At 38.5% G+C, this 13059-nt stretch overlaps 2 protein-coding genes and 1 long non-coding RNA gene across 3 annotated transcripts in view; 2 read left to right on the plus strand and 1 right to left on the minus strand.

The window, feature by feature from the left end:
• The window catches only part of LOC117994799 (protein KTI12 homolog), a 239271-nt gene that overhangs the window by 85914 nt on the left and 140298 nt on the right, over window positions 1-13059 (plus strand). The gene's annotated exons all lie outside the window — the stretch shown is intronic.
• The window catches only part of Pdk (pyruvate dehydrogenase kinase), a 50830-nt gene that overhangs the window by 21539 nt on the left and 16232 nt on the right, over window positions 1-13059 (minus strand). Inside the window, exon 2 of the mRNA XM_034982795.2 lies at window positions 7294-7351. Within this exon, the coding sequence (XP_034838686.1) occupies window positions 7294-7351 (58 nt within the window). The remainder of the gene's footprint in view (window positions 1-7293; window positions 7352-13059) is intronic.
• The window catches only part of LOC138404328 (uncharacterized), a 201959-nt gene that overhangs the window by 9959 nt on the left and 178941 nt on the right, over window positions 1-13059 (plus strand). The gene's annotated exons all lie outside the window — the stretch shown is intronic.

The following is a 13059-nucleotide window of genomic DNA, read 5'->3' on the forward strand; positions in this document are numbered from 1 at the left end:
ATTAAAATATTACGATTTCTGCTGCACGGCCCGTTGTCTACACTAATATTATAAAGAGGAAAACTTTGTTTGTTTGTTTGTTTGTTTGTTTGTTTGTTTGTTTGTTTGTTTGATTGTACTGAATAGGCTCAAAAACTACTGGACCGATTTTAAAAATTCTTTCACCATTCGAAAGCTACATTATCCACGAGTAACATAGGCTATATTTTATTTTGGAAAAAAATAGGGTTCCGTAAGATATTTGGGTTTTTCGGACACAAGGTGTAAAAAATCAACCAGAAAAGTTACTTATTTTGCGTACGCTGCCTAAACTATAAAAGATAGAACCATAAAATGTTCTAATTAATTGTAGATCTTATAAATATCTACAAAAAAGTCCGCGACACACTATACCCATCTATGTCGAGTGAGGCACAGCAACCATTTTTTTATTTAAAAATCTTGAATTTTTTTTGGACTACATTTAAACGCGTTTATTTTACTCATGCTATTAATCCTTATCAAAATAAATGATTTCATCACTAAGAACAGTTTATGGAGATAATATTTGGTCTTTGAATGATTAAAATTGGACGTTTGGTTTTGAAGTTATGGCGAAATTAAAATATTACGATTTCTGCTGCACGGCCCGTTGCGAAGTGGGCGTCACCAAGGCGGGGGTGCGCGTGCGGGAGGGGAGTTTAGATCTATGAGTAATTCGGCAACAAATGAAGAAATACCTATGTATTTCAGGATTTTCGGAAATTCAACCCCCACCTCGATTTTCTAAATTCCACCCGAGCGAAGCCGGGGCGGGTCAGTAATATTATAAAGAGGAAAACTTTGTTTGTTTGTTTGTTTGTTTGTACTGAATAGGCTCAAAAACTACTGGACCGATTTTAAAAATTCTTTCACCATTCGAAAGCTACATTATCCACGAGTAACATAGGCTATATTTTATTTTGGAAAAAAATAGGGTTCCGTAAGATATTTGGGTTTTTCGGACACAAGGTGTAAAAAATCAACCAGAAAAGTTACTTATTTTGCGTACGCTGCCTAAACTATAAAAGATAGAACCATAAAATGTTCTAATTAATTGTAGATCTTATAAATATCTACAAAAAAGTCCGCGACACACTATACCCATCTATGTCGAGTGAGGCACAGCAACCATTTTTTTATTTAAAAATCTTGAATTTTTTTTGGACTACATTTAAACGCGTTTATTTTACTCATGCTATTAATCCTTATCAAAATAAATGATTTCATCACTAAGAACAGTTTATGGAGATAATATTTGGTCGTTGAATGATTAAAATTGGACGTTTGGTTTTGAAGTTATGGCGAAATTAAAATATTACGATTTCTGCTGCACGGCCCGTTGTCTACACTAATATTATAAAGAGGAATATTATATAAAGAGGTAATGTCGTTAAGTTTGTTTGTAGGGGGTAATCTTTAGAACTACTGAACCGATTTTAAAAATTCTTTAACCAGTAGAAAGCTACATTATTCCTGAGTGACATAGGCTATACGGGATCTTTAAAAACCTAAATCTACGCGGGCGAAGCCGCGGGGATCAGCTAGTTATTATATAAAGAGGTAATGTCGTTAAGTTTGTTTGTAGGGGGTAATCTTTAGAACTACTGAACCGATTTTAAAAATTCTTTCACCAGTAGAAAGCTACATTATTCCTGAGTGACATAGGCTATACGGGATCTTTAAAAACCTAAATCTACGCGGGCGAAGCCGCGGGGATCAGCTAGTCTACACTAATATTATAAAGAGGAAAACTTTGTTTGTTTGTTTGTTTGTTTGTTTGTTTGTTTGTTTGTACTGAATAGGCTCAAAAACTACTGGACCGATTTTAAAAATTCTTTCACCATTCGAAAGCTACATTATCCACGAGTAACATAGGCTATATTTTATTTTGGAAAAAAATAGGGTTCCGTAAGATATTTGGGTTTTTCGGACACAAGGTGTAAAAAATCAACCAGAAAAGTTACTTATTTTGCGTACGCTGCCTAAACTATAAAAGATAGAACCATAAAATGTTCTAATTAATTGTAGATCTTATAAATATCTACAAAAAAGTCCGCGACACACTATACCCATCTATGTCGAGTGAGGCACAGCAACCATTTTTTTATTTAAAATCTTGAATTTTTTTTGGACTACATTTAAATGCGTTTATTTTACTCATGCTATTAATCCTTATCAAAATAAATGATTTCATCACTAAGAAAAGTTTATGGAGATAATATTTGGTCTTTGAATGATTAAAGTTGGACGTTTGGTTTTGAAGTTATGGCGAAATTAAAATATTACGATTTCTGCTGCACGGCCCGTTGTATTATATAAAGAGGTAATGTCGTTAAGTTTGTTTGTAGGGGGTAATCTTTAGAACTACTGAACCGATTTTAAAAATTCTTTCACCAGTAGAAAGCTACATTATTCCTGAGTGACATAGGCTATACGGGATCTTTAAAAACCTAAATCTACGCGGGCGAAGCCGCGGGGATCAGCTAGTATTATATAAAGAGGTAATGTCGTTAAGTTTGTTTGTAGGGGGTAATCTTTAGAACTACTGAACCGATTTTAAAAATTCTTTCACCAGTAGAAAGCTACATTATTCCTGAGTGACATAGGCTATACGGGATCTTTAAAAACCTAAATCTACGCGGGCGAAGCCGCGGGGATCAGCTAGTTTAGATATATATTACTTTCTGCCGTGTACTGTACCTACCTATCAGGTGTCAGGTTCACAGATGGATGCGTACAGAATGATAAGTGTATAGTACGCGACAGGTCGAGATGGCTATCGGGGTATGAGGCGGGGGGATGCCCCGCACGCCCGCACGACTCCCGCGTTCGCCCGCACCCGGTTAGCGCGGGGGCTGTGCGGGTGTGCGGGGCGTTCCCTCGCCGATTGCCATATCAACCTGTCGCGTACTATAAGTATCCTAATGATGATTAGGCAGGGCCCTCTTTCCCACTGGGCACTCTGGGCACGTGCCCAGGGCCCACGATCGATAGGGGCCCACTAGTTGCTGCCACCAAAATCCAAATCACCAAACTATAAACGACCGACCGCTACTTTATTACCGAAAAACCTATTTAATATTTACGACGACCTCCCTGGCGCAGTGGTGAGCGCTGTGGTCTTATTAGTGGGAGGTCCCGGGTTCGATTCCTGGCAGGGGTTTGGAATTTTATAATTTCTAAATTTCTGGTCTGGTCTGGTGGGAGGCTTCGGCCGTGGCTAGTTACCACCCTACCGGCAAAGCCGTGCCGCCAAGCGATTTAGCGTTCCGGTACGATGCCGTGTAGAAACCAAAGGGGTATGGGTTTACTAAAAACTGCCATACTCCTTCCAGGTTAGCCCGCTATCATCTTAGACTGCATCATCACTTACCACCAGGTGAGATTGCAGTCATGGGCTAACTTGTATGTGAATAAAAAAAAATAAAAAAAATTCTATAAAATCAAAGGTCAAAAAGGCCCTCTCAAACATAGGACCATAGAGATTGTTAACTAGTCAAGACTGACTTATATCCGAGCCTTCTTGTTTTTACCTACTCTGTCAAGATCATAGGGGCCCCGTTATTTCAATGTGCCCAGCAGGGCGATTGTCTAAAACCTGCATCAATCATTATTACAATCTCAATTGTTCTGATTGGCTGAATTTGTGCGATTCTTGTTGCAACAATGCATTGTGGCCAATAGTGAGCGAGCATTAACCAATCAGAGATGATTGCGATCGTGACAATGTAGCTGTCAAACAACCGCGGTAGGGCCACAGGGCCTCCAGTAGCTTAAAGACGGCTCTGTGATTAGGTATCTTTGCTTGCGATCTTCAACTATTGAGAATTATAATAACTTTAACGCCTCCATTCACACCAAGCTCCAACATAATCCATACTTGCATACTAATATTATAAATGCGAAAGTGTGTCTGTCTGTCTGCTAGCTTTTCACGACCCATACGTTTGACCGATTTTGATGAAACTTGGTATAGAGATAGCTTGCATCCCGGGGAAGGACATAGGCTACTTTTGATCGCGGAAAATTAAAGAGTTCTCGCGGGATTTAGAAAAACATAAATCCACGCGCACGAAGTCGCGGGCATCAGCTAGTTTATCCCGTCCCATCGTCCGTACGTCCCGCAAATTGCTATTGCGCTTGAACCATATCTCATTAACATCGAAATGACATGAATACCATCAGCTCGAAACTTCAGTCTAGTGCACGTCACTAAAATGACGACCACGCGCATTAGCAATTAGCGGGACTTATACGTATTGTTATGTATGTTTGTTGTATCTGTCAACTCGCACTGGGCCAGCTTGGCAGACTATGGCCTAAACCATTCACATTCTGAGGCGAGACCCGTGCCCAGTAGTGGACCGTCGATGGGTTGATCATGATGATGATGATACGCATTGTTGTGGGCTGTGACGTGGACGTTTTTGGGGACAGCGGGGCAATGACCTCGAGGCACTTACGACCAACGACAGTTTATTTTTACACGTACCTAACGCAAAAAGTAAAACAATGGAAACTATTTTTTTGAAAATCTCGTGGGAACTCTTTGATTTTCCGAGATAAAAAGGAGCCTATGTCCTTTCCCGGGATGCAAACTATCTCTGTACCAAATTTCGTCACAATCGGTTGAAAGGTTGGGCCGTGAAAGGCTAGCAGACAGACAGACACACTTTCGCATTTATAATATTAGTATAGAAGTATGGATATTTTCGATACCTTTAGTTCTATTCAATATCTTGTTGTTTATATTACAAGACAGCTCTAACTAAGTACTGGAAAAATTGTCGTTAATTTTTTTTATCTAGAACTAGCTGATCCCCGCGGCTTCGCCCGCGTAGATTTAGGTTTTTAAAGATCCCGTATAGCCTATGTCACTCAGGAATAATGTAGCTTTCTACTGGTGAAAGAATTTTTAAAATCGGTTCAGTAGTTCTAAAGATTACCCCCTACAAACAAACTTAACGACATTGCCTCTTTATATAATACAACGGGCCGTGCAGCAGAAATCGTAATATTTTAATTTCGCCATAACTTCAAAACCAAACGTCCAATTTTAATCATTCAAAGACCAAATATTATCTCCATAAACTGTTTTTAGTGATGAAATCATTTATTTTGATAAGGATTAATAGCATGAGTAAAATAAACGCGTTTAAATGTAGTCCAAAAAAAATTCAAGATTTAAAAAAAAAAAATGGTTGCTGTGCCTCACTCGACATAGATGGGTATAGTGTGTCGCGGACTTTTTTGTAGATATTTATAAGATCTACAATTAATTAGAACATTTTATGGTTCTATCTTTTATAGTTTAGGCAGCGTACGCAAATAAGTAACTTTTCTGGTTGATTTTTTACACCTTGTGTCCGAAAAACCCAAATATCTTACGGAACCCTATTTTTTTCCAAAATAAAATATAGCCTATGTTACTCGTGGATAATGTAGCTTTCGAATGGTGAAAGAATTTTTAAAATCGGTCCAGTAGTTTTTGAGCCTATTCAGTACAAACAAACAAACAAACAAACAAACAAACAAACAAACAAAGTTTTCCTCTTTATAATATTATATAATTATATAATATAGCTGATCCCCGCGGCTTCGCCCGCGTAGATTTAGGTTTTTAAAGATCCCGTATAGCTTATGTCACTCAGGAATAATGTAGCTTTCTACTGGTGAAAGAATTTTTAAAATCGGTTCAGTAGTTCTAAAGATTACCCCCTACAAACAAACTTAACGACATTACCTCTTTATATAATACAACGGGCCGTGCAGCAGAAATCGTAATATTTTAATTTCGCCATAACTTCAAAACCAAACGTCCAATTTTAATCATTCAAAGACCAAATATTATCTCCATAAACTGTTCTTAGTGATGAAATCATTTATTTTGATAAGGAGTAATAGCATGAGTAAAATAAACGCGTTTAAATGTAGTCCAAAAAAAATTCAAGATTTTTAAATAAAAAAATGGTTGCTGTGCCTCACTCGACATAGATGGGTATAGTGTGTCGCGGACTTTTTTGTAGATATTTATAAGATCTACAATTAATTAGAACATTTTATGGTTCTATCTTTTATAGTTTAGGCAGCGTACGCAAAATAAGTAACTTTTCTGGTTGATTTTTTACACCTTGTGTCCGAAAAACCCAAATATCTTACGGAACCCTATTTTTTTCCAAAATAAAATATAGCCTATGTTACTCGTGGATAATGTAGCTTTCGAATGGTGAAAGAATTTTTAAAATCGGTCCAGTAGTTTTTGAGCCTATTCAGTACAAACAAACAAACAAACAAACAAACAAACAAAGTTTTCCTCTTTATAATATTATATAATTATATAATATATATAATATATAATATATAATAATAATAATAATAATATAATAATAATATAGTGTAGACAAATATTATTTTCTTAGAGATACCAAGTAAAAACAGCTGATTCATAAGATTTGACCTTCGATTCTCGAATCAAGGAAAAGTATACAATGAACCAAAAGCTTAATCTCTACATAGTATAAAATAAAGTCGCTTCCCGCGTCTGTATGTATGTATGAACGCGTAGATCTTTTAAACTACGCAACGGATTTTAATGCGGTTTTCACCAATAGATAGAGTGATTCAAGAGGAAGGTTTATAGCTATAGTTTAAAAATATAGTTCAAAAAATTAGAGATCCCTAGAGAAATTGAAATAACGTGAATTAGGTCGCAAAAAATTTTCTGATTTGAGAGTTTCCGAGGCAATGACACCTCAATGACACCACATTAGTATCTACATTGCACCCATGCGAAGCCGGGGCGGGTCGCTAGTTTTCTATAATCCGCTGAAATAGGTCGAATCTGCAACATGCAGCATGCTACATGCACCGCCTACCCTCCCTCCCACATGCAGGAAAAAGATAACTATATCAAGTGGGGTATCACAATATGAAAGGTCTTCACCTGTGCATTCTAAAACAGGTTTTTATTTATTTTTATGTAGGTATCATAGTTTTTGAATTATCCTGCTAAATGTCGAAAAAATACGACTGCAGTACGGAACCCTTGTTGCGCGAGCCTGACTCACACTTGGTCGGTTTTTTTAAATAAAATATAGCCTATGTCACTCGGATATCATAGTTTTTGAATTATCCTGCAAAATGTCGAAAAAAATACGACTGCAGTACGGAACCGTTGTTGCGCGAGCCCGACTCGCACTTGGCCGGTTTTTTAAAATAAAATATAGCCTATGTCACTCAGATATATATTATGTATAGATTAGTGGCACCAACCTCACTGGTAGCTCCTTCCTTAGGAACAGATAGGATTTTCTTTCGCACGCGTTCAACCCTGCAAAGAAAAAAGGTCAGCATTAACTTAGAACAGCAAAGTACATGTGAGTACATGTAGCGGTGGTTAGTACGTCCGCCTTCTTTGCGGGAGGTCGGGGGTTCGATCCCGAGCACGCCACCACTAACTTTTCGGAGTTATGTGCGTTTAAATTAATTTAATATCACTTGATTTAACGGTGAAGGAAAACATCGTGAGGAAACCTGCATGCCTGAGAGTTCTCCATAATGTTCTCAAAGGTGTGTGAAGTCTACCAATCCGCACATGGCCAGCGTGGTAGACTATGGCCAAAACCCTTCTCACTCTGAGAGGAGACCCGTGCTCTGTAGTGAGTCGGTGATGGGTTGATCATGATGATGATGATTGCTTTAACGGCGAAGGAAAACATCGTGAGCTCCGTTAGCGCGATTGCTGTCGGCGGTACATTTGTTCGGGACTACGTCATGAAACATTATTAGATTGAATTGCGCCATCTAGTTGCAACTGTGGCAACCGCCACAGGAGTTGGGACCCGTATATTGTGTAGTACCTAACCATGATATGTTTACGTGTGTAGTAGAAAGTTCTTTAGGTCGCGGTACGAATTTACGGAATGGGGTCACGACCCTCAATGGCGAAGAACATGACGCAGACTTAAAAGTTACGTAAAACGGCAAATTGCGCCTTACTTCGACTTAATGGGAGACCCATCAAGTCTTCAAGTCGACGGCTCAGAAAATCGATGCCTTAGCGGTTAAGGTTTGACGTTGAATACCGGTCAAGTGCGGGTCGGCCTCGCACACGTAGGGTTCCGTACCATCGTACAAGAAACACAACATCGCAAAAATTATTGATTTTAAGCTTATTTCGTGGTTTAACGACATATTTTAATGGAGGTTACGGGTACATAACACGATTAATTTCATTTTTTATTTGACGAAAAGAGGGTAGTTTCATTTTTTATTTCAACAAGGAAGAGGGTAGTTCGCTACTGCCCGTGACAGCTCGAACTTCATCTCTCGCAGCACCGCAGTCCCCTCGTGACCACAACCCGTGCAATTGTATTGAAATATCGACAAATAAAAAATGAATCGTGGTATGTAACCCGTTGTCTACATCTAAATATATATAAAAGGAAAAGGTGACTGACTGACTGACTGACTGACTGAATGACTGACTGACTGACTGACTGATCTATCAACGCACAGCTTAAACTACTGGACGGATCGGGCTGAAATTTGGCATGCAGATAGCTATTTTGACGTAGGCATCCGCTAAGAAAAGATTTTTTAAATTCAACCCCTAAGGGGGTAAAATAGCGGTTTGAAATTTGTGTAGTCCACGCGGACGAAGTCGCGAGCACAAGCTAGTTTAAAATATATCGCGAAAATTCAGTTTTCGGAGCTTTCCCTTTACTTGTGCTACGAGTGTAAGACACTGCTAGCTTTCATGATTCTAGGTCAACGGGAAGTACCCTATAGGTTTTCATCTCCTTAAGGTGACGCAGGACGCTCGACCGAAATTGGCAGCGCACGTGGGTAACATATTTGCTTTTCACTTGACATTGTATGAGAAAGTTGAGAGGCACGATGATTTTCACCGACATCAAGCGCGCGAAAAGAGTTTGGGAAAAATATTTTTGAGAAAAAACTGCTGAATTTATGTTTGCAAAGTAAAGTTATTTCAACTTATGAATAAAAAAACTACGTCTAATGATAAATTGTTTTAAAATGTTCATATCCCTAATCTTATTTATTTACGCCCAAAGTTGTCGTTAATTTAGTGTTAAAATAGGAATCTTTTGAGCCTCGTAACTTTTAAATCAATATTTTTTTCAATATTTTATATATCAATAAACCTAGATAATGACGAGATAAATCGATATAATTCTTAGTTTTGTGCGTACAATATCTAATATTGTTGTAATTTCCCTCCTACGTTTATATGAAGAAAGCACCGAACTGAGTCCCCTTAACCGGTGTTGACAGTAACGATAGACAGACGGACAGCCAACCAAGTGATCCTATAAAGTATTAGCTTATCCCCGCGACTTCGCCGCGTGGACTACATAAATTTCAAACCTCTATTTTACCCTTTTAGGGGTTGAATTTTCAAAAATCCTTTCTTAGCGGATGGATGTCTAAGTCATAATAGTTATCTGAATGCCAAATTTCAGCCAGATCCATCCAGTAGTTTGAGTTGTGCGTTGATAGATCAGTCAGTGAGTCAGTCAGTCACCTTTTCATTTTATATGTTTACATAAGGGATCTTTTATTCTCTGGCGCTACGGAACCTTAAAAACGTGAAATCGGCAAGTAATCAGCTTAGTTCGACAACAAAATTAATCAGCTTAGTTGAAATTAGGTCATGATGACTAAAAAAATGAATATCTAAGGAGTAATGCACACCGGCACAGCCAGACGCGGCGTTTAATTCGTCCAAGGCGGCGTCTAAACTTTGGATCAATTATTCATCATCATCATCAACCGATAGACGTCCACTGCTGGATGTCTCTTGTTAGAAATGAGCAGATCCGTAGGAGACTAGAGAACTAGAGTAACCGACATAGCTCAACGGGTTGCGAAGCTGAAGTGGCAATGGGGGGCACATAGTTCGTACAACCGATAGACGTTAGGGTCCCAAGGTGCTGGAATGGCGACCTCGCACCGGAAGACGCAGTGTTGGAAGACCCCCCCACTAGGTGGACGGATGACATCAGACGAGTCGCAGGGAGCCGCTGGATGGTGGCGGCGCAAGACCGTGGCGTGTGAAAGTCCCTACAAGAGACTTATGTATAGCAGTGGACGTCTATCGGTTGATGTGATAACCTAAGTACTAAGGCAAGAGTGAATACTGAATAGGCATCTTTTAGGCAAGCTCGCTCCGATTTAGACCTCATCATTGCTTTCCATTAAGTTGGACTGTCGTCAAGCAAGGTACCTAAAGCCTATCTCGCAATAAAAAAACCGGCCAAGTGCGAGTCAGGCTCGCACAATGAGGGTACCGTACTACAGTCGTATTTTTTCGACATTTTGCACGATAATTCAAAAACTATGATACATAAAAATAAATAAAAATCTGTTTTAGAATGTAAAGGTAAAGACCTTTCATATGATACCCCACTTGATATAGTTATCTCACTTCGAAAGTTGAAAATACTAAATATTAGTTCATGACCACAATTAAATTTTTTTGTGTGTGATCTAACCCTAAATTCACGGTTTCAGATTTTTCAATATTTGTTCGAAACACATTTTAATTTTTTTTCTTGTGATATGACCCTTAATTCACGGTTTTCAGATTTTTCCCCAAATGTCAGCTATAAGATCTACCTACCTGCCAAATTTCATGATTCTAGGTCAACGGGAAGTACCCTGTAGGTTTCTTGACATACCGACAGACAGACAGACAGACAACAAAGTGATCCTATAAGGGTTCCGTTTTTCCTTTTGAGGTACGGAACCCTAAAAAATCAATTTCCAGACAATTCTTCAGACATGTTTATTGATACAAATTGGCAATCACGCCTAACAAGTGAATTCGTTGGAACGACAAATTCAATAACGCTTTGTCATATCAAATAGACAGCAGTTTTCCAGACCGATGGCTTGGAAAATGTCTTGAAATGCGGGTTTTTTTTTTTTTTTTTAATAGATATAGCGAGCAAGCGAGCAGGCGGGTCACCTGATGTTAAGTGATTACCGCCGCCCATGAACATTTGCAGCACCAGAGGAGCCGCCGCCGATGCGTTGCCGGCCTTTTAGGAATTTGTTGGTCCGCCCCTTGAATAACCCCATGTTATAATCTAGTGGGAACACCGCCGATGGGTACTGGAAATAAACGTTGTTCTGTCGCCTAAGGATTATCTAGAAATTCTACAATGGTAAAGTTAGCCTGCTTTTCCACCCGGTGTGTTCTCTGTAATGAGCAGGTCTAGGCCTATCCACTAAGAAAGGATCTTTCGATATTCCACCCTTAAGTGGGTTAAATGGGGGATGGAAGTTTGTATGAAAGTCGGGACATTTTTCAAGTTATTTACATGAAAATTGGTATTTGGGTTTTCGGTCACATATATGAAGAAACAAGTGTTTCAGGATTTCAGAACTCTCTGGCATGCAGGTTCCCTCACGATTTTTTCCTTTACCGTTAAAGCAAGTGATATTTAATTACTTAAAACGCACATAACTCCGAAAACTTAAGACGTGCGTGCCCGGGATCGAGCCCCCGACCTTCGATTAGGAGGCGGACGTCCTAACCATTAGGCTATCGCCGCAAGAATACTATAATCGCAAGTAATGTGATAATTAACCACTTTCGTGCTAAGAGAGCAGCCGCGCGATTGCGGTAGAATGACAGCTACAATGTCACGAACGCAATCACCTCTGATTGGTTGACGCTCGCTCACTATTGGCTACAATGCATTGTTGCAACAAGAATAGCACAAATAGGCTACTTGACTCATATCTAATTTCGTCCAATAAATGATTATTTATTATAGTATTTTGCTTAAGACAACGAAATATATCAATAACAATTATTAAAAACGCAGGATGGATATATAAATCCAATTTTAAAAAATACAGTTTTTATTTTTATTTGAAACTCAGAAAACGCTGTCAGCCATGATGTGACGTCATTAAATATGTAAAGAAAGAAATGTCATCCCTATTGACTAACGTAGTATCCATATATATATAAAATTTCAAGTCCTGACTAACTTATATATCAACGCACAGCCTAAACATCTAAACAGCTGGTCCTAGATACATGAAATTTAGTGGGTGTGTTCTTTGTAGGTAAAGAGAAGGTATCCACTAGGAAAGGATTTTTTGAAATTCCACCCCTGAGTGGGTTAAATGGGGGTTTGAAATTTATGAAGTCCACGCGGGCGAAGTCACGAGCATAAGCTAGTTTTTATATACTTCTAAAAACTCATAGTAAACGTAAAAAATTATCGTTTTCTCTTTATAAATTGAATAAGTTATTAAGTAAAACTTACAACAAAGTGATCTTTGCAAAAATAAATTTGGGTTGCAGTCGTTAGTGATATAGGATCCCTTTAAGCAAGTCTTCGCGTGTTACGTATATTTATTTCACTGGGCACTCTAATCCACAACTTTCCTGTGGTCTTTATCGATGCGTTTTTACATTCTCGGATTATACAATAACGATAATTACTATATTTTTCATGTAAACTAGTATAGAAGTCATGTTTATTAAACTTTGGGAGGTTATGCTGTTGTTTACAAATGCATGACGTCAGAGCACAGATAATCTATCGGCCAAACATGGCCGACAGTGTTTTCACCTGTCTAAGAAAAATATATTTTAAAATTAAAGTTTTACGGTTTTTAGGGCGCAAAAAAATATAGTGTTAATTTTTTTGATCTAATAGGACAAATATTAACCATTTAAGACCTACTTCAAAAAAGTGTCAACTAGCCTATTCAGCCAATCACAACAATTGAGATTGTAATAATGATTGATGCAGGTTTTACGTAATCGCCCTATAGATCTAAGACGCAACATTTTTAATAGAAATACGGAAGAACTCGAATTCCGCTTGACGATATCCCTGACGGTCGTTATCATGGCTTCGAGCCATCTTCCAAGTCACAGTAAATAAGGGCCGAGACACATCACCGTGTATAACGCACCACGCACTCTCACCACACGAATATTATGACGTGCGGTTCGTATCAATAAACAAACTGCTGCTGCTGTTTCGT

Source organism: Maniola hyperantus, chromosome 27 (assembly GCF_902806685.2).
Source record: "Maniola hyperantus chromosome 27, iAphHyp1.2, whole genome shotgun sequence".
Classification (NCBI taxonomy): Eukaryota; Metazoa; Arthropoda; class Insecta; order Lepidoptera; family Nymphalidae; genus Maniola; species Maniola hyperantus.